Source organism: Bos indicus x Bos taurus, chromosome 15 (assembly GCF_003369695.1).
Source record: "Bos indicus x Bos taurus breed Angus x Brahman F1 hybrid chromosome 15, Bos_hybrid_MaternalHap_v2.0, whole genome shotgun sequence".
In the NCBI taxonomy this organism is placed as follows: domain Eukaryota; kingdom Metazoa; phylum Chordata; class Mammalia; order Artiodactyla; family Bovidae; genus Bos; species Bos indicus x Bos taurus.
Window position 1 is genome coordinate 38,546,742 of NC_040090.1, and position 20,653 is coordinate 38,567,394.

General features: G+C 36.0%; 1 protein-coding gene across 5 annotated transcripts; it reads right to left on the reverse strand.

The window, feature by feature from the left end:
• Nucleotides 1-1,625: 1,625 nt before the first annotated feature.
• On the reverse strand, nucleotides 1,626-20,280 carry ZNF214 (zinc finger protein 214). Of its 5 annotated transcripts, none has more exons than XM_027563172.1 (5): nucleotides 20,026-20,280; nucleotides 19,621-19,679; nucleotides 18,929-19,017; nucleotides 4,656-4,816; nucleotides 1,626-3,556 (listed from the first exon to the last, which is right to left on the reverse strand). In XM_027563172.1, exons 4-5 carry the CDS (start codon nucleotides 4,780-4,782, stop codon nucleotides 1,866-1,868), a joined length of 1,818 nt encoding a protein of 605 aa, XP_027418973.1. In that variant the 5' UTR covers nucleotides 4,783-4,816; nucleotides 18,929-19,017; nucleotides 19,621-19,679; nucleotides 20,026-20,280; the 3' UTR covers nucleotides 1,626-1,865. The 5 variants fall into 5 exon arrangements, with proteins under 5 accessions (XP_027418973.1, XP_027418970.1, XP_027418972.1 ...); XM_027563169.1 differs by lacking the exons at nucleotides 19,621-19,679; nucleotides 20,026-20,280 and adding exons at nucleotides 5,470-5,640; nucleotides 11,072-11,119; XM_027563171.1 differs by lacking the exons at nucleotides 19,621-19,679; nucleotides 20,026-20,280 and adding an exon at nucleotides 11,072-11,119.
• Nucleotides 20,281-20,653: the final 373 nt, after the last annotated feature.

Below are 20,653 nucleotides of genomic sequence, written 5' to 3' on the forward strand. Positions count from 1 at the left end.
CATAGCAAATATTTTCCCTGTTGTTTTAACTCCTGTATGTTCTTAACCTGTAGTTTAAAATTTGTTAATGTGGTCAGATTTCTGAGTTCCATTTCATCAAAGTTTAAAAAAGTGTGTGTTTTCAACTATACAAAACACACTTCAGTGAATTATAAATAGTTTGTTTAAAGTGATAGGAAAGTGAAAGTGAAGTCACTCAGTCGTGTCCGACTCTTTGCAGCCCCATGAACTGTAGGCTTCTCCGTCCATGGGATTTTCCAGGCAAGAAGACTGGAGTGGGTTGCCATTTCCTTCTCCAGGGGATCTTCCCAACCCAGGGATCAAACCCGGGTCTCCTGCATTGTAGACAGACGCTTTACCGTCTGAGCCACCAGGGAAGTCTCAAAAGTGGTAGAACCTCCTCTAAAAAAAAGAGAAAGCAAAATCTTGGTCTAATATTGAATACAAATCAGAAGAAATGGATGGGGTTAACTTGTGATTCGTTTTTGATGAAGCAGACTTCATGAAACCATATACAGTTTCATGGAACACAGTTTGAAAACTTGTGCTTTAATCAATACATATTAGATCAACATCTATATGATGTTGGCCATGAGACGAAAGCCTAATTTTATTCTTCTCCAAAGAGTTAAATAATTTTCTCAGCACCACTTACCAAATAATCCTATTCATAAATCTTTTATCATATGTAGAGCATCTAAGCATTGTTATATACACATATGTAATCCACACACTGATTTGTTTTTTAGTTAATAATAACTGAGCATTCTAACCATTTTTTTCAAATGTATCATCAAGTTCTCAATATTTTAACTTCAATATATCATTTATTATGCATTTTCGTCTCTAGTGGCTCAGATGGTAAAGAATCTGCCTGCAATGTGGGAGACCCAGGTTCGATCTCTGGGTTGGGAAGATCCCCTGGAGAAGGAAATGGCAATCCACTCCAGTATTCTTGCCTGGAGAATCCCATGGACAGAGGAGCCTGGCGGGCTACAGTCCATGGGGTTGCAGAGAGTCAGACATGACTGAGCGACCAACACACACACATATCATTTACTATATGTTAGGGCAATCTCATTAATCTTTCTTATAATTGTCTTTGCTCTTCTCAATACCTATTTTTCTTAAACTTTTTTTCAGGAAAAAGAATACCTTTTTCAATTTCAAATCTCATTAGGATTTTGATAAGATCTGAAATAAATCTGTACATTAACATTCCAAGAAAATTATGACTTCTCTATTCAAGTCCCCTTTTATTTTCAATTAAATGTTTTTTCATTATTTTCATTCTACATTTTTGCTATTTGTTCCTTTTAAAGAAAACTTAGTATTACAAGGGCTTTCCTTGTGGCTCAGCTGGTAAAGAATCTGCCTTCAATGTAGAAAAAGAAAGGGAGAAGGAAATGGCAACCCACTCCAGTATTCTTGCCTAGAGAATCCCGTGGACAGAGGAGCCTGGTGGGCTGCTGTCCATGGGGTCACACACAGTCGGACAAGACTGAAGCGACTTAGCATGCATGCATGCACTGGAGAAGGAAATGGCAACCCACTCCAGTGTTCTTGCCTGGGGAATCCCAGGGACAGGGGAGCCTGATGGGCTGCCATCTATGGGGTCACACAGAGTCGGACACGACTGAAGTGACTTAGCAGCAGCAGCTTAGCAGCAGCAGCAAAAAAAGAAAATACTTTAAAATACTGTCCTAAGCATCTCTTCTTAAAGCAAATGATTCTTAGTAGGAATTAGAGGAAATTTTAAATGATGCTTGGGATTATTTGGGTTATTTATAGCACTTTTTTCCAGCAGCATTTACTAGGCTTAAAGAGAAGCTTTGATTAAAGCTGTTACAACAAAATGAACAGAATTACAAGGTTTCTCTTCTGCAGTTATTGTAAAGATGTGAATTCTGATTGAACCCCTTGTAATACTCATGGCATTTATAAGTTTTCTCTCCTGTGTGGACTCTCTGATGAATTCGAAGAGCTGAGCTGTGGCTGAAACCCTTACCACACTTAGCACATTGATAAGGCTTCTCTCCTGTGTGGATCCTCTGGTGAATATGAAGATTTGAGCTGTGACTAAAGCCCTTTCCACAGTCATCACATCTATAGGGTTTTTCTCCAGTATGGACTCTCTGATGAATGAGAAGATGTGAACGCTGACTGAACCCTTTACCACACTGTTCACATTTATAGGGTTTCTCTCCAGTATGCACTCTTTGATGAGTGTGAAGTTTTGAACTCTTGCTGAAGCCCTTCCCACATTCATGACAAATATAGGGTTTCTCCCCTGTATGGACCCTCTGATGAATGCGAAGATCTGAGCTGTGACTAAAGTCCTTCCCGCAGTTGTCACATTTGTATGGCTTCTCTCCTGTATGCACTCTCTGATGGATTTGAAGATTTGACCGCTGGGTAAAGCCCTTACCACAGTCACCACATTTATAGGACTTTTCTCCTGTGTGGACTAACTGATGAATTCGAAGATTTGAGCTCTGACTGAAGCCTTTACCACACTCATCACACTTATATGGTTTCTCTCCGGTGTGGACTCTCTGATGAACATGAAGTACTGAACTCCGACTAAAACTCTTACCACACTGATCACACTTAAAAGGCTTCTCTCCTATGTGAAGTCTCTGGTGAATGTGAAGCAATGAATTTCTACCGAGGTCCTTATCACACTGCAACTTATAGAGTTTCTCTTCCAGGTGGATTCTTTGATCATGGTGAAGCCTGGGGATCTGACTGAAGCTATTACTACACAGGTTACATACATAAGGTGCCTCCCCTGGGTGGGCTCTCTGATGAAAGTGAACACCAAAGCTCTGACTAAGGTTACCGGCAACTTCGTCACATCTGTACAGCTGCTTACCTGTGTGGATTCTTGGATGTCTGTATAGGTCTGATCTCTGAGGGAACCATGTGGGGCTGATGGAGCATGGATAGAACTTTTCTCCAAGTTGATTTCTCTTGTGGAGAACACACTGTGAGTTCCAGTAATAAATTTCTTTACATTTTTTACATCCACAGTATTTCTCTTCCATAGAGCCTTTCAGCAGGTCATTTTGGCATATCTCCCCAATGTACTCTGGAAAGGCTTCCTGTCCTGGGATAGAATGCTGACGTACGAGCTTCTGTTCTTTTTCCAGAGAGAGATTTTTCCTGGATATGCCAACAGGGTATCTGAGTCCTTGAAAACCACATGAATCACTCACATAGATTTTTCTACCATCATCTTCAGAGTGTTTCCTTTCTAAGGACTGACAAGGTATACACTTGGTATATTTTAAGTTCCTGGGACTTTTGCTTTCAAAAGTCAGTTCATAGTTCCCATACCCTGCTACTTGTGTGGGGAGTGTTGACCATTCTTGGTAGTGAGAAAGGTGTTGCTGCTTTAGGGCTTTGGAATCTATACCTTGAACCATTTCCACATAGTTTTTATTTTCATATATTGGAGTGCGGGCAGTCTTCCAGCCTTGCCAGCAGGAAAGATTTTCATGGTCTAAATATCTGAATCTTTCTTCCTGGGGTTTGCAGCTCTCTTTCCAATTTCCTAAAATATAAGCAGATAATCCAGTGGTAAGATGAGAGCTATGTTTAAAAATTTCCAAGTATCTCAGTCAACAAGCCCCAGAATTATAGGAATATATAATTTCTCACAAGTGAGAAAGAAGGGTTATGACTTAGACTGCTCCATATTTGGGTGTGAAATTCATTTGTTTATTCATTCATAGAGGTATTCATTTCACTCATTCATTCAATAAACATACCTTGAGCATCTACTACTTACCAAGTACTGTTAGAAATAAAAAAGAAAGTGATTGGCTGCATGGAAATCATCTTAAAGACTGAGATTCAATTAGATTACTCTATTTGGGAAATTATTATAAGAAATAAAATACCTGTTTCTCTTTTTTGCTCTAAAATAGTGTAGTAGATTGTGTTTAAAAAAAAAAACTCTGCTTATTTACATTTTTGGGTGTTCCTCTTACATACTGACTCTATAATTTGCTTTGGCCACTGGGACAAAAGTGAGACAAACAGAAATCTGTAAAGTACTTGTACGTTGGGGTTGGTCTCTTTTGCTGGTTTTGATAGTCCTGTGATCACAAAATGAACCTGGGCTGACCTCCTTGAAGAGAGACATATGGTCAACACATGGCCATTATAACACTGATACTGACCAACTGCCAGACATGTGAGTCAGGCTATTCAGCTTTATTTTAGACCATCTAGCCCCAATCAAGTCACTCCTGATAGAAGATCCATGTAACCAATTGGAATCATGAAACATAACAAAGTTTTAAGTTACTAAATTTAGGGTAGTTTGTTATATAGCAAAAGCTAACTCCTACAAATAGAACATGAAGCGAGAACAAATTTAGGACTGCACAAAATTATAGGTGGAAATCTGTGCTTTATGTGTAATCCAGAAAATATTCACAAATAATCACAGACACCTATTAATTACATAGCTAAAATGTTTTGGAAGATAACTTGTTTTCTTTATCTGTTATTTTTCATGTGATTTAAGACCCATTTTTGAGAATCTCTTTTACCTCAATACAGCAATCAGAAAGAACCAAAATACTCAACAAAACAGGTCGCAGAAAAAAACTAACCTTATTCCCTAAGAGTTGGGAAAACTTTACCTACTAACATGACATTTGTGTAATTCTCCCACATGACCTCTCTGTAGAGCTTTTTCTGAGAAGAATCCAAGAATTTCCACTCCTCCCAAGTAAAAATAACAGTCACATCTTCAAATGTTACTGCCATCTGGTCGAAGATTAGCTTTCCAGGAAGAAGCAATCTAAATAAGAAGATGGACAAGGAAAAAACATTCAGCATGTAGCATAGTGGTAAACCAAAAAGAAGTAACTCTAATAATGAAGAAAAGCAAGAAAAGTAAGAAGAGACATAGGTCAAGTGGTTAAATAATGTATACAATCACTGAATACCATCACCATCATAAGAAACATTTATATATATACCATTCGCCTGCTAACCACTGGGCCAGGTAAGTGCTTCACATATATCTCAAGTAATCCTCATAGTGATCCTTTCTTGCAGATACTATTATTACCCCCATTTACACATTAGTAAATAATGGTTGAAAAAGATTAATTCCCAAGATCATGAACCTGGAGGTATTGCAGCTAGGATCCAGGTCTACACACTTTGAAAAAGAACTGTGTGCCAACTAACAATATCGCTTCATGATTGGTCATTTTAGACATTATCTATTTACTTCCTACCTCTACTTTTCATCCTCCTATAGCATTATTGCTAATTTTCTGGTTAAATCAGTAAGCAGCACTTGTATAATTTTGAATATGATTATACACTTTTGGGGGGATTACCTGTTTAATTTTCACTTGATAAGTTTACTGTCCTCAGATTCTTGATTTATTTAAAAGGCTTTATATAATCTGTTTTTTTCAGGTGTCTCATTCCCTTACCCACCCCTTTTATTCTGGAAAGTCTATCTTCCTGCTCCAGTCAGGGCCTGCTACTCTTTAGTGCTCCATTATCAAAATCACACGACTCTTCCTCTTTTGTGATTTACTCCATTAATTGGGAGGCGCATAACAACGTGAGTTCAATCAAGCCTGTGAACATTACACTTTTTAGCCCCTGAAAAAAGCAAAGGTGAGAAACAGGTGAGGTTTTCTTTAAAGGAGAATCTCCAAACATAGTTACTAGGAAAGATACTCAAGAATCATTTGAATCACTGTATACCTGAAGTCTTTCTGTCCCTCACAAGTGGCTGAGTATAGAATTCTAGAGTGAAAATATTTTTCCTTAAAACTGTTTCACTGTTTTATAAGCTTTTACTGTTGCCAACACTGATTTAAAAAAAAATAATAATAAACTGTAATTCCTTTGTAGGCAACTTTTTCTTTCCTCTCTGGAAATATTTTAGGGTGGTCTTTAATGTCTGGCCTTCTGCCCCAAATGATGTATGGATTTGAGCTTCTCCAAAGTTCACAGGGATCATCAGTTCCTTTCTTGTCTGTATTACTCTGCTGTACTCTGGGATGTAACATCTTTAGCCCTAAATGGCTCTTATCACTATTCCTGTTGCCATCCAGGTTTTTGTTGAAATTTCTCATTTGCTGCTGGCTCTTCAGTTTCATCATTGTAAGTTCATAAATTTTTTGGTTTATTATTATTATACAGTTTTAGAAAGTTGAAGAAACATGAATAAATGCATGTTTTCTGTCTAAAAATAATTATTTTAGTAGAACAGATCATAAGTTGGTTATGTAACAAATTCATTTTATTTCTTTGATGACATATTCTTAATTGTAAAGTTAAATTTAAAATGTTCAATAAATATTAAGAATAAAAGAAATAGATACTTTTAAGGAGATTACAATAAAATGAAGAAAACTAAACTGTCATCATCATAAAATTATAATCATAGCAGCAGCTAAATATTATCTAGCAGTTAGGGGCAGTTATGTGAAATAGGCTATGTTATCTCATTTATCATCACAACAATCCGGTAAGGTATTATTATCAACACTAAAGGAAAGAGGAATCTAAAATTCAGCAAGATTAAGTAACTATTACAAGGTCCTGTAGTTACAAAGTAGTGGTTTTTTAACACAGGCCTACTGCTGCTTTACCTCCTAAGCAAAAGTGAGAGAAGTTAAAAACAACTTGTGAAGGGTGGTAAATCAAGATTTCCACATATAACCATATGATGTTAATATAGAAGGACAAAAGGAAGATATACTGAAATATTGAAGGATTCAAAATATACCACCCAGATACCATTTTCCAAATAAACTAAATAAAAACCCATGCCTCAAAAGTGAAACATTAATCACAAATATGAACTCAAGAATGAAAAAATACAGTGCTTTTTATTTTTTAAATGTTTATAAATGCTAAAAATTTTAAAGACAGCAAGTCTACTTAACACATACAAATTGGGATTCTCAGAAACTGACAAACTGGTGTCAGTATGAAAAATAAATGAACTCACTGGTCCTTCACTTTTTAAAAAGTACAGCATATAAAAACCAGTCTGCTGTTACTGGTTTTGATTGTCATTTTAAGAAAGATTTAAGAATTTATTTTTAACATATACTAGAGATTAAGAGTCTAGTATCTTTTACTGAAAGTAAGTTCATAAAAATTGTAACAATGCTAAAGTAATGTAAGTAAAAATTAAGTCTACCCTCCACAAATAACTTATGAAATAACCACTATTATTTTCATTGTGTCCTTTCTGACCTTATTTTCATACATACCCCACTAATGTTTTTTTCATAACAAAGAAATCATAATTCTGCAGTTTGCTTTTTCAGGTAATGTGTAGTGTACAACTTCCCATTTCAGTACATATAGGCCTGTGTTATTTGTGGTGATTTTAATGTATGTCCAAAATTATTTGATTTTGTCCAAAAATTATTTGCTATGCTTCCCTTGAAAAGGTGGAGCCTAAATCCCCACCTCCTTGAATGTGTCCTGGTCTTAGGGACTTAGTTCTGATGAATAGAAAAAAATGCAGAAGGGGAAGCCATGGTGTGCAACTTTTAAGACTACCCCATAAAAGGCACTACATCTTCCTCCTTGTGCATCCCTGATAGCTCAGGTGGTAAAGAATCCGCCTGCAGTGCAGGAGACCCCGGTTCAGTTCCTGGATTGGGAAGATTCCCTGGAGAAGAGAAAGGCTATCCACTCCAGTATTCTGGCCTAGAGAATTCCATGGACTGTATAGTCCATGGGGTCGCAGAGTCGGACATGACTGAGTGACTTTCACTTTTCTTCCTCCTTGTTTTTTTCTTGGATCAATTACTCTGGGAGAAGCTACCTAAAATACCGTGAGAATACTTAGGCAGTCCTGTGGAGAGGCCCATGTGGTGAGGAAATGAGGCCTTCTGTCCTCAGTGAGGAAATGAGGCCTTCTGTCCTCAGTGAGAAATGAGGTATCTGCCAATAGCTATGTGAGAACCATCTTAGAATTGGATCCTCCAGCCCCAGTGAAGGCTTCCAATGAACTGTAGTCCTGCTGCCGGCTTGACTGCAAGCTCATGAGAAACCCTGAGCCAGAACCACATTGCTATGCTCCCAGATTCCTGACTCAGAAACTGAGTAAGATAATAAATGTTTGTCATTTTAAAAAGCTTCTACATATAATTTGTTATGCAGAAATACATGGTTAATGCATTGTTGTAAAAGTTGCATAGCATTTCATGTTATAATGTTCTTTTTTTTTAAATATAAATTTATTTATTTTAATTGGAGGTTAATTACTTTACAATATTGTATTGGTTTTGCCATACATCAACATGAATCCGCCACGGGTATACATGTGTTCCCCATCCTGAACCTAAAATTTAACTGTTCCCATACTAATGGACATTGAGATAATTTCCACTTTTCTGGCTATCATAATATGGTAATAAACAACTCTCTTAAATACATCATGGAACACTCACTTGAACCACAAGGCATGTGTATTTCAGTTTACCAAAAACAGTATAAGACTCCTCTTGAAAATACTTTAAAAAATATGTTGAAACACTTTCCTCCACTAGAAAAGTTAAAAGCTGAATACCTACATTCAAAATTAGTAGGTAGAAGTCTATAGAGGAAAAAAATGAATTATATAAAGGATAAATTAAGATGGCAAGTAAAATTCTTAATAGACAAAAGGATACTAAAATAGTTTTAAAATATAGAGGCATACGGCATAGAAGAGACACACTCCAAATTACTGAATTCTAAAAGATTAAACATGAAAAGACAGGATAATCTAACAGAAAATTGTAGACCAAAATAAAGTAGGCTTTGCAATATTAATATTACATGAAGTAAAATCAAAGGGAAAAGATTACATTAAAGTCATTTAATGAGAAATGAAATGACTGCCCTTCGAGTACCATCAACGAGAATTAAAATTTTGTCAGAATTTCTCCAACTTTATATTGGTAACAACTGAGTATGGAAAATTTCAAACAGTCATGAGTAATAAAGAGGACAATAAAATGACGTCCCATATAACCACTCAATAATTACCAACATTTTATGAATCTTGTTTTAATCCTCTGCTTCCCCTATTACTATTATTGTTGTTATTATTATTGGCTGGAGTATTTTAAAGAAAATCCCAAATATAAGGTCATTTCACATGTAATTATTTCAGGAATAGTCCAATATGTATCTTTCATTAACTGATAGGGACTTTAAAAAATGTAATTGCCTAACAAGATTACTATTCTATTACATAATATCATCTAACACTCACTTCATATTTAATATTTCTAATGTAAAAGTATTTGTTAGTTGATTGTCTAAGTCAGGATCCAAAAATGGTCAATTTGTATTTGGTTACTGTGTTTCTTAAATCTTTCTTGTTCTATAAGTCACCTCCTACCTTTTAAAAAAAATTTATCACACCATTGATTTGTTAAAGAAACCCAGACAATTATCCTGTAAAACAATGGTTTTCAAACTTTATTAAGCATCGGAATCACCTGGAGAACTTGCTAAAACACAGTTTCCTGGGCATCATCCTCAGAGATTCTGATTTATTAGGTCCTAGATAGGAGTCAAGATTCATTTGTAATAAATTCCCATGTGATGACAATGCTGCTGTTCCAGGGACCACAGTTTATAAATAGCACTTCTACAGAACATCCACATGTTTGGCTAATTTGGCTAATTGTTTCCTTGTGGTGTTTGAACTTGTTCTTTATTCCATTCCTGGTACTTGGTCCTTTTATTCCAGAAGCCTGTGAAGACTAAAGTTCTTTTTTTTTCTTTCTAGAAAGAATACACTTTCCAGAAGTATATTCTGGAAAGTGTATTCTGTAGTGTATTTCTGTTGTACACTTCCTGTTACAATACTTGAGGGCTGCTAAATTTACTAAGTAGTGGGTTCAGGTGCTTTCAAGTTCCGACCTTCATTCTAATGTTTCCCATCAATCTTTCACTTAAAGTTTTGCAAGTAAATGATGATCATTTCTTAGATATGTCATTAAACATTGTAAATTGATTTCCTAATTCTATCACTAGTACACATATAAGCTATAATTCTTCTAAAGAAGTCCCCATCACAAATTTTCTGGTTACCCTGAAATGTAGTCCAATCAAAAAAGTCAGGATAAATATTTATTTCCCAAACTATCCCCTTAAGAAAATTAATTTGCAGAGTAGTTAGATGGTAGATTGGGGCAAAGTAACCACCAAATGTGACTAGTATGATTTGAATTGTTTTGCTTTTAAGCATTTTTATGAATTCATTGATTTTTACATATTTGATGTGTTTCGGTCAAATTGCAGTCATTTTACTTTTAGATATTCAAACTTCTCTTATCTTAGGCTAGTGGGAATTCTTTCAGGTTGGCCTCAAGTTCTTGTGACATGACCATTTCTAGTGTTTGAAAACATCCTTACTTTCTTGCACAAGTGTCCTAGATTGAGTTTTGTTGCTTTTCCGGTACCAACCAAGATTCACCATTTCTCCAAAGTGTTTGAAAATCTCAGTTTTTTCTTTTCTATATACATGAACCTCCCCAACAATATGTAAACTTGACAGCCCTCTTGTCTTCCCATCCATAAACATAGTTATCTCTCCAATAATTAAATTTTTCTTTAAAGGTCCTTTTCAAGATGTTAAAATTATTCTCTAAGTATTTGAAATTTTGATTCCTTATAATTTTGTCAGGTTTTGCTATATATAATTTGAAACACATTCTTAGCTACATGTTTTGTTCATGATTAATACATCTAACCTTTTTCATGGCATTACTTTAGCTAGGTCTCCAGTAAATAGCACAGAGCAAGATCATGTTTTTCATCAACTCTCTATGACTCAGTTTTTTTATAGGTAAGTTTTATCCATGTTCATTTATTGTGATTACTAATATATTTGGACTTATTTCTAAAATCTTATTATTTAAAAAAATTCTTCCATCCATTCCTGTCTTTAGTTTTTATTTTTTCATTTCCTCCCATTTTGTCCTCTATGATTTTGATTCCATACATATATTAGTAATTTATATTCTTTAAGAGTCAACCTAAATATGCTTTAAACATATACACTTACCTATTTTTCTAGTAAGTCATTTAAGAAAAGAAACAAATCCAGGAAAGGCTGCATGAGATATAATAAGGAAAGATGATCAAATGCCTTGGTAAAGTTTATTGTTATCATAAAACAAGTAAAAACCATAAAACAAAATCTAAGAACAAAAAAGGAAAAAGAGAGCACATCTACACCTACCCTACAGTTCTTGACAATACGAGCACTGATGAGTGGGAGATAGAGAAAAGGGACGTGGTGGTGGGGGTTTAATCACTCAGTTGTGTCCAACTCTTTGCGACCCATGGACTGCAGCCCGCCAGGCTCCTCTGTCCATGGGATTCTCCAGGCAAAAACACTGGAGTGGGCTGCCGTTTCCTTCTCCAAAAGGGACATGAGAGTGTGCCAAAGTACTTGTCTGTTTAGAAAAATGACTTAGATATAAGTTTAAGAAGTCAACAGGAGTAAATAAAAGTCAACATGGGTTTTAAGAGCAATTACCAGAAGGACCATAGTAGAATCTATAAAAAATAAAGCAAGAACAGAAGACAACCTGTTTCAAAGGAAAATAGAAAAGAGGAAAGGCATATGATAGTAAAAATAATAGTATAGCTCAATCTCACAGATTAAAAGACACAGATTTGTAGGTTAAAAAAAATAAAATTCAATATGTGGTTTAGAAGAGATACACTAAAAAGAAAAAACATGGGAATAAAAGGATGGAAAAACATATTCCACACAAATATGAACCAAAAGAAAGTTGTAATAACTAATTTCAGCTGAGATAAAATTTATAGCAAAAAAGTTGTAACTGTGTATGGCAATAGATGTTAACTAGACATTGTGATCATTTTACAACATATACAAATGTAGAATCATTATGTTGTATACCTGAAACTAATATAAAGTTATATGTAAACTATATCACAATAAAAAAATGTATGGCAAAAATACCATAAGGAACAGAAATATAGGTTTTTATATATTAGTAACCCTGGAGAAGGGAACAGCTACCCACTCCAGTATTCTGGCCTTGAGAATTCCAGGGACTGTATAGTTCATGGGGTCACAAAGAGTCAGACACGACTGAGCGATTTTCACTTTCACTTTCACTTTCAAATAAATAGTAAGAAAATATCCAAAATAGTTAAATTGCATCCACAAATAAAATTTCAAAATGTATGAAGTAACAATTATCGTAAGTTCAAGGAGATATATACATCATTGATGGTAATTATGGATATTAATACACTCCTCAGAAAATGATAGATCAAGCAAAACCAAAGAACTCAATATAAAGACTAGACAGTACACTACGCTAGTTATTTTATCTGTGTTGAACTCTACTTCTGAAACACTAAAAACACATTTTCATGCACCTACAATACTGTTACAAGATTGGCCATGTAGTGGTCCATTAAAGAAATCTAAATAAACTCCAAAGGATTAATATAATGCAAAATACATTCTTTACATAGAATGTAATAAAATTAGGAACTATTAACAATAAAAAACCAAGTAACATATTAAATAGCCCTTAAAAGGAAAACATAATGATAAGAAAAATTTGAATTGAATAATAATAATTACATATCAACTTTTCAAGATTCAAATAAAAAAGTACTTAAAGGAAATAAGAATGGCTACATATAATCAACCTAAGCATTCAACTCAAAAACTTAGAAAACAGAAACCCTCCCACTTTAAAAAAATAAGCAAACTTTAGAAATGGAGAATAAAGCTGAGAGTCAAAGGTGCAATAAACAGATGATGAGAAAATGCATAAAGTCAAAAGATACTCTTAAAAATTTAAGAAGTCAATTCTTTATGTCTGTTTCTCCACTGCTGCTTTGCTTTGTTATGGACATGGGGAGAGGGCAGCAGAGGGTGAGATGTATGGAGAGAGTAACACTGAAACTTACATTACCATATGTAAAATAGATAACCAAAGGGAATTTGCTGTGTGGCTTAGGAAACTCAAACAGGGGCTCTGTGTCAACCTAGAGGGGTGGGATGGGGAGGGAGATGGGGGGAGGCTCGAAAGGGAGGGGGTATAACGTATACCTGTGGCTGATTCATGCTGAGGTTTGACAGAAAACAACAAAATTCTGTAAAGCAATTATCCTTCAATTAAAAAAATAAATTTTAAAAAATTTAAGAAGTCATATCTCTGCAAGTTTGATTTTCTTAAAAAGATGATTACAAACAAAATAAAAGACAAAATGAGGAAATAACCACAGGTATAAGCTTTTAAAGAAGACAAGGGCATTATGAACTGTCTGCAAATACACTTGAACATCTATATAAAAGGACAAATTCCTAGTAAAGTACACAATGCCAATATAAAATGCCAAAATAGATTTTAAGAGTAATATATAATTATAGACCAGTAAGTATTAAGGAAACTGAAATGGCAGCCAGGGTTCTTTCTCTCTTCCCAAAAATCACAGGCCCAAAGAGTTTTATAGTTGAGTTCTAGCAAATGTTTAAATAAACATTTGATTAAATGTTTAATTACTATTACAATCAAATTATTTTAGAAAATAGAAAGTGAAAATTATTGACTCATTATATGGTCAGTGTAATCTTGATTACAAGACCTGATAAGAACAATACAAAAGAATAAAACTATAGGCCCATTTTTAAGTTTGATAAATATGTAGAAAGTCCTAAATAGATATTAGCTAACTTAATTCAGAAATATATGAAAACTGTGCATCATGATAAAGCATAATTTATAACAGGAATGGAGAACAGTTCAACATGAAAAATTAATCAACATAATTCACTCTAGTAATAGACTACATAAGAAAACCATGATTATCTCAACTGATGCAGAAAAATTGTGTACTAAAGATAATAATTTTTACCACCTATATGTCCTAAAAAAACTTTTAGCTAACTAGAAATAAAAAGAAACTACCTAAATCCGTAAAGATTATATACTAAGAATCCACATCAAACAATAAGCTTAATGGAGAAATTGTATATGTATTCCTTTTATGATGGTACAAGATAAGGATATACACCATCACCACTGCTTTCAAAATAGTACCAAGGGTTCTGACAAATACTAGAAGAAAAGGAAAAGAGATAAGCATAAGGATTAGAAGAAAAAACATAAAATGTCATTATCTGCATATATTATGGTCATTTACCTAGGAAAACAAAAGTATATGGATAAACCATAAATTAATGAGCAAGCTCAGCAAAATTACCAGACAAGATAAAGCAAAAGCATCATGATAGCAGCAATTACCAGGAAATAAGATATCATTCACAACAGCCAAAAAAAAAGCTATCTTATAAAAGTTTTATCTTTGACGACAACTTTCAGATTCCAATGAAGTAGTAAAAAGATTATCTGAATAAAAGAAGAAGCATGCCTGCATGTTCTTGGATGTGATGACTCAAATTCATATACCTCCAGTCAAATTTCTAGCTGGATTTTTTGAGGAATATACTTTTTCCCCTAAAATTTATAGGGAGGGAAAATAAGTCTATAAAGACTTAAGTAAACCAAGGAACACTTGTCCTCCCAAATATCAACATATCAACAAACAGCAGCAGTAAAATCAGAATAGGCCAGTAGAATGGAATTGAGGATTCAGAGAGTAAGGAATGTACTTGTTTATATATGAAAACTTATTAACAATAAAGATGGTATTAAAAAGCAAATAAGGAAGAATAGATTACTTATATTAGATAGTGGTAAAACTGATTATATGAGAATAAAGTTGGATTCCAACTTGATAGCATATACAATGAGAACACTAGATGGGTTAAACATTTAAATTTTAACGTTACAAAGTCAGTAAAATAAAGTGTTGGAATTGAGAAACATTTACCACTGTTAAATGAATCCAAGGGCCAGTTCTTTGTGAGAAAAATATTAACAAGAAAATATATCAATCCCTGACTAGCAACAACAAAAAAAAAAGCAAAAGGGGTGGGCATAAACAAAAAAGTTAGAAATGAGATTAGTGAAAAAACAATAGATAAAAGTTTAACTGAATATTAGGTGGGCACTTTCCATAATTCTATAGAAAATAAATCTGAAAATCTGGATGGGAATTTATCTTCTCCTGGAAACCTTTTGATATGGCCCCAAGAAAAGGGAAAAGCCATGAACAGATCAGATATTTTGAAACAAATTGGTTAAGTTATTGAAGACATGTGAATTTCACAATAACAACCCAAAAGTTTCCTTAAATAAATTCTTTCAAATTTTCAAAGAGCAGATTATATGATTCTATTAAATTATTCCAAGGCATATAAAAAATTAGCAAAATTTTAATAAACTCAAGAAAAGAGATGGCAAAAGTCACAAGACCATAGATTTATATTACTAATGAATACGGACAAGCTTCAGAAGTAAATAAAGTAAAATATAAGGTCAATAAAATTCAGCAACACCTGTATTTATAATCTACTGCCACATAACTAGTTACTTCAAAATTGAGTGGCTTAAAACAGTGATTATTATCTTTCATGGTTTCTCTAGGTCAGACATTCAAGGGAGGCTTGGCTGGGCAGTTCTAATTTGGACCTCTCAGGAGATTCTGTGGAGTTGTCAGCTAGCTCTGCAGTCATCTATAGGCTTGAAGGATTCATTCTCAGGGTGGCTGTCTCAGTTTCTTTCTACTTGGTCCTTTCTTGTGGCCTGAGCTACCTCTCAACATGGTGGCAAGTTTCTTGAGTGAGACGGGCAAGCAAAAGTTTCATCCTTTTAATGACTTAGCATGGGAAGTCACATAGCACCACTTCTGCTGTTGTGGTTTTCTCCATTGTTCTTCAGTGTTCTCCAATTGTTCTCCAATGTTGTTCTCCATTGGCTGAGGCACACACTCACCCCAGCCAGATCTGAGAGGAGGGGTCATAGATCCCATCTTTTGGTCAGAAGCGTGAAAGTCATATTGTAGAAAGAGCATGAAGGATAGGATAAATTATAGGTATGGCCATTTTTGGAAAATGTAATCTGGTACAATACCAAAGTATATTATAGCATGATGAAATGGTGGCTCATTCAAAAAAAGCAAAGGAAGGTTCATAAGAGAAAATCTATTAGTTATAAGCCATAATCATAATGTCAAATAAGAAAAGCCATACAATTATTTTAATCAATGCCCAAAGGGTATCTCTTAAAGTTCAACATTGGTCCTTCATTTAAAGCTACAAACAAAGCAAGTTACCAAAACAAAGACGTGCAAAAACAGTTCAAATCCAAAGGTAAAACAATAAAGGCATTCCCATTAAAATTGGAAACAAGGATACTACAAATTCACTATTTTACAGCCATCAATATGAAAGTATTTGCTAGTGCAAGCAGACAAAATTATCTGTAGAGGGTGTGATTGTTTTTTTCTGGGAAGTCCAAGAAAATCAACTGAAAATTATGAGCAGTTGTAAGGGAGTTCAACATCCCAGAAATTCCACTACAAGGTTTGTATCCTAAAGAAACTTACATATGAATACCAGAGGATATGTGTAAGAGCATTTAGAGTATGACTGCTGTAGTAGCAAAAACACTGGAAATAATCCAGAAGGCACAATTTATGTTGGATAAATAAGCTGTTTTTTTATACTGTGAAATAGTACACAGCAGTGAAAATAAACTACAGTTACATGAATCAACATGGTTGCACTGTAAAAATCTAACGTTATGCTAAAGTAGCCATTCACAAAATATATACAGTGATTCCATTTATCTAATGTTAAAAATAGGCAAAACTAAACAGTTTCGTTTAGCGATACAGACATAGGTAGTTAAAACTACACACACACACAGAAGCTGGGGAATGCCAAACACAACATTTAAGATATCAGTTGCCTCTAGGAGAAGGAAGAGTGAAGTTGCGGGCTTATCAGGGGGCTTTTAAAAGTATTTGCTGATCTATATGGTGGGTACCCATGCTATCATTGTATTTTAAATTGCACATATATGTTTCCATATATTCTTTGTATTTTTTTCTCACACCAAAATAAATACCTGATAGGTTTAAGAGTTAAATTGTAAAAATACTTGAAACCATAAGAAATAATTGAGGAAAAGTAATTATGTACTATTAGACTTGGAATGAAGAACTTTCAAAGTATAAAACTATACATATAAATAAAAAGAAATAAGATTCACTTTATGCAAATTTAAGTTATATAAACAAAGTCCTTAAAAGTAAAAGACAGATAACTTAGAGTAATGCTTATAGCATACAACAAATGGTTGCTGCATTTTACATACAAAGTACACCTTTTATCATATGGAAAAAAAAACCAGTAGGAAAAAAGGTAATGTATGTCCAGTCGTTTTATCAAAGAAGGAATCCAAATGATCAAGAAGTATATGTTTAAAATGATCAATCTTAATAAAGACTGAAAAGATGCAATTCAAGGCTAAATTTTAAAAATAATATTCAATGCTGGTAAAGGTTCACCAACACAAGATCTTTCATTATATGGTTGTACCAGTTAGTTTATGCAATATTTCTAAAAAAGAACTTAAGTTTTTTAAAAGCCTAAAACATGTTTGTATTCTTTGACTCTATTATCTTATTTCCTAGAACATATCCTGAAGAAATAGAAATACACTTGATAAATTATAAGAATATTTATTGGAAGTTGCTTATAATAGCAAAATATTGGGAAATACTTAAGTTTTTCCCAATAAAAGAAAATTTAAATAAAGCATGGTATACACTTGGAATGAAAGATTATATAGCCATTAAAACTCATGCTACCAAAACATACTTGGAAAAATGTCCACTTCATATGTTAAATGAAAAAATGAAACATATAACAGCCATTCACATATTCAACAGCTATTCATTGAGTGCTTACTATATGCCAGGCATTGTTCTAGATACTGGGAACATTCTCTGCCCTCATGGAGCCTATCTATCATGATTCGAACTTTTTTATATATACTTATCTTTCCATGTGCATGTGTGCTAAGTCACTTCAGTCCTGTCTATTCGTGACGCTATGGACTGATCCTGCCAAACTCCTCTGTCCATGGGATTCTCCTGGCAAGACCCCTCCAGGGGATCATCCTGACGCAGGGATCAAAACTGCGGTTCCTGCAGCTCCTGTATTTCAGGCGAATTCTTTACCGCTGAGCCACCAGGGAAGCCCCTCATATTCTGCCGCAGACTAAATGATGGTCTTCTTGCTGGAATGATATCTTCTAATTCATAATAATAATTCAAATTTAAGTACCTGCTCCTGTCTTTTACTTAAAATTGCCATTCATTCCAGCACCGTTTAACATATGGTAACTTTAGAAATTCTTGTTAACCTCATGTGGTTTATTTGCCCAAGGTTAAGGAAATACCCGAGAAGGCGATGGCACCCCACTCCAGTACTTTTGCCTGGAAAATCCCATGGATGGAGGGGCCTGGTGGGCTGCAGTCCATGGGGTCCCTAAGAGTCGGACACACTGAGCAACTTCACTTTCACTTTTCACTTTCCTGCATTGGAGAAGGAAATGGCAACCCACTCCAGTGTTCTTGCCTGGAGAATCCCAGGGACGGGGGAGCCTGGTGGGCTGCCGTCTGTGGGGCTGCACAGAGTCGGACACAACTGAAGCGACTTAGCAGCAGCAGCAGCAAGGAAATACATTCTGACATTTATTTATCTCAGAGTATCAAAGACAGTATGAATTATATAGTAGACCTGAATGGTTGGCTGGCTCAATGAGTAAATGTCAAGACAAGACCCTGGGCAGGAGGCAGGGGCTTGCTGTGTAGGAGGCTTGAAAGCTTCCCAGGCGAACGAGGAACATGTTCTACTCAGTCTGCTCCGTCCACCCCTGCTGCCACTTCTACTCCTGCTATCCATGGAAAGGTCAGGGGCATTTTATAAATAAGAGAAGACAGTCCTACTCACCCAGGATCAGACTGTGAGGGAAAGAGTGACCATTCTTTCCTCCTTTGTGCTCCTTTTCTAGGGAAGGGTGGAGTGTTGAGAAGGCTGAGCTGAGAGAGGAGAGAGGAGGAATGAAAGCCTGGCATGACTTGAAATTCCCAAACTCACTACAATCCCCACGCACTAAGATTTGAGTGTGACCCCCAAAACTCCCAGAAAGATGTCAGAAAGAGCCCAAGAACAGAAAGGAGACTTATATTAACTTACACTCAGGACCTCATTTATGAATATCTAGAAAAGTACAGTTCTAGCCTGGGCATGAAAACATAGAATTTGATCTCAAAGTTTAGTCTCTCCAGGAATACAGATGCTTTCCATGTAATTTAACCTCTCTGAGCATCAAAATTTGCAGAGTTTATGATTAACAAGAAAAATAAAAACAATTGGAATAACAGCACACTTAAAAAGCTTCTTTCTAAAAGTATTTTTAAAATTTTGTTCAGTCAGTTAAGTAGAAAGGTTAATTCCATCACCCTCTCCCGCCCCACTTCTTACAACATAAATATTGGATTTACTATTAGATCAGAGTAGAGAGTCTCAGCAGAAGATCCCAGATCTAGGGCTTCCACGATGTGATGATAATCCCACCAACCACTTGCAGAACTCTGAAAAAGACCAAACTTCTAAACCTTCTAGGACCTCACTTTCCTCACCTGTAAAATGGGGGCATTAGTCTTTGACACTCTGGTCCTCCCTTGCTGATCACAGGTCCCTGGAGAAAATGATAAACAGTTAAGAGCCCTCCTTCTCTAGAGAGAAAACTGATTCATGGTGTTCCAGGAGCAGGACAGGTTTGCACTCCCCTCTAGGCACCAAGGGCCGCCAGAGTTTGTAAATCTGAAGCTCCGGGTTCAGACATACAAACTGTTCTTGCAGAGCAGGATCCACAGGGCCTCTGCTCCTCCCGCGGAGACACGGGCGGCCTCCGTTCCGCATCCAGACCTCCGTCTCAGCACTCGCAGCCCCGAACACCCCGGCCCGAGGATCCAAGTTGCCTCTGCCTCCTCTCTCCTTCCCCTTCAGTTTTAACGTGGGGAGGGCGGTTGTGAAGGACCCACCTTCACTGGAGTCCGAGATTTCTAAGCCTGAACGACTTCTCGACACCTGGCCCTCCCTCTTCCGCCACAGCTCTTCTCGTCCTTGTCTGCTTCTGGTTCGGTGCTCCTGAGAGTCCGCGTCACCTACGGAGCCTCTGGAGAGGAACAGGAACCAACTCAAATACTCCGTCCAAACAACATCTGCCACCCTGTTTGACCAAAACCAAAGCCTCAGGCCTGGGACTGGACACTCAGAACGTTCCCATGGAGACGGGAGGGGGCGGGGCAGGAAAGGAGCGCGCCGGAGGACGTGTCTCCTGATTGGCCAGAAAGATCGGAGCGGCGGCAGTCTTAAACCACCAGTGTTCTAGGGCGGGAGGACCGTGCACTACTGAATGCACTTTGAACCGAGGATGGGCTTGAGCCATCTAAGATATTACTAACGTTAATGGACAATTCTAGGTTTTTTTTTTTAGGACCCCTGGGAAGCGGGGCAGGGCTGAGGATTCTGGGAAATAGTCACCCTGGGGGGCGAGGGGTGGTAGCGCCTGCTGTCCGCGCATTCAGCGAAATGGGCACCCCACTAGCCTTGGTTGTAGGATCCTCCCCAAATTCTAGTTACAGAGCCGCGAAGAGGGCTTTTCAATTT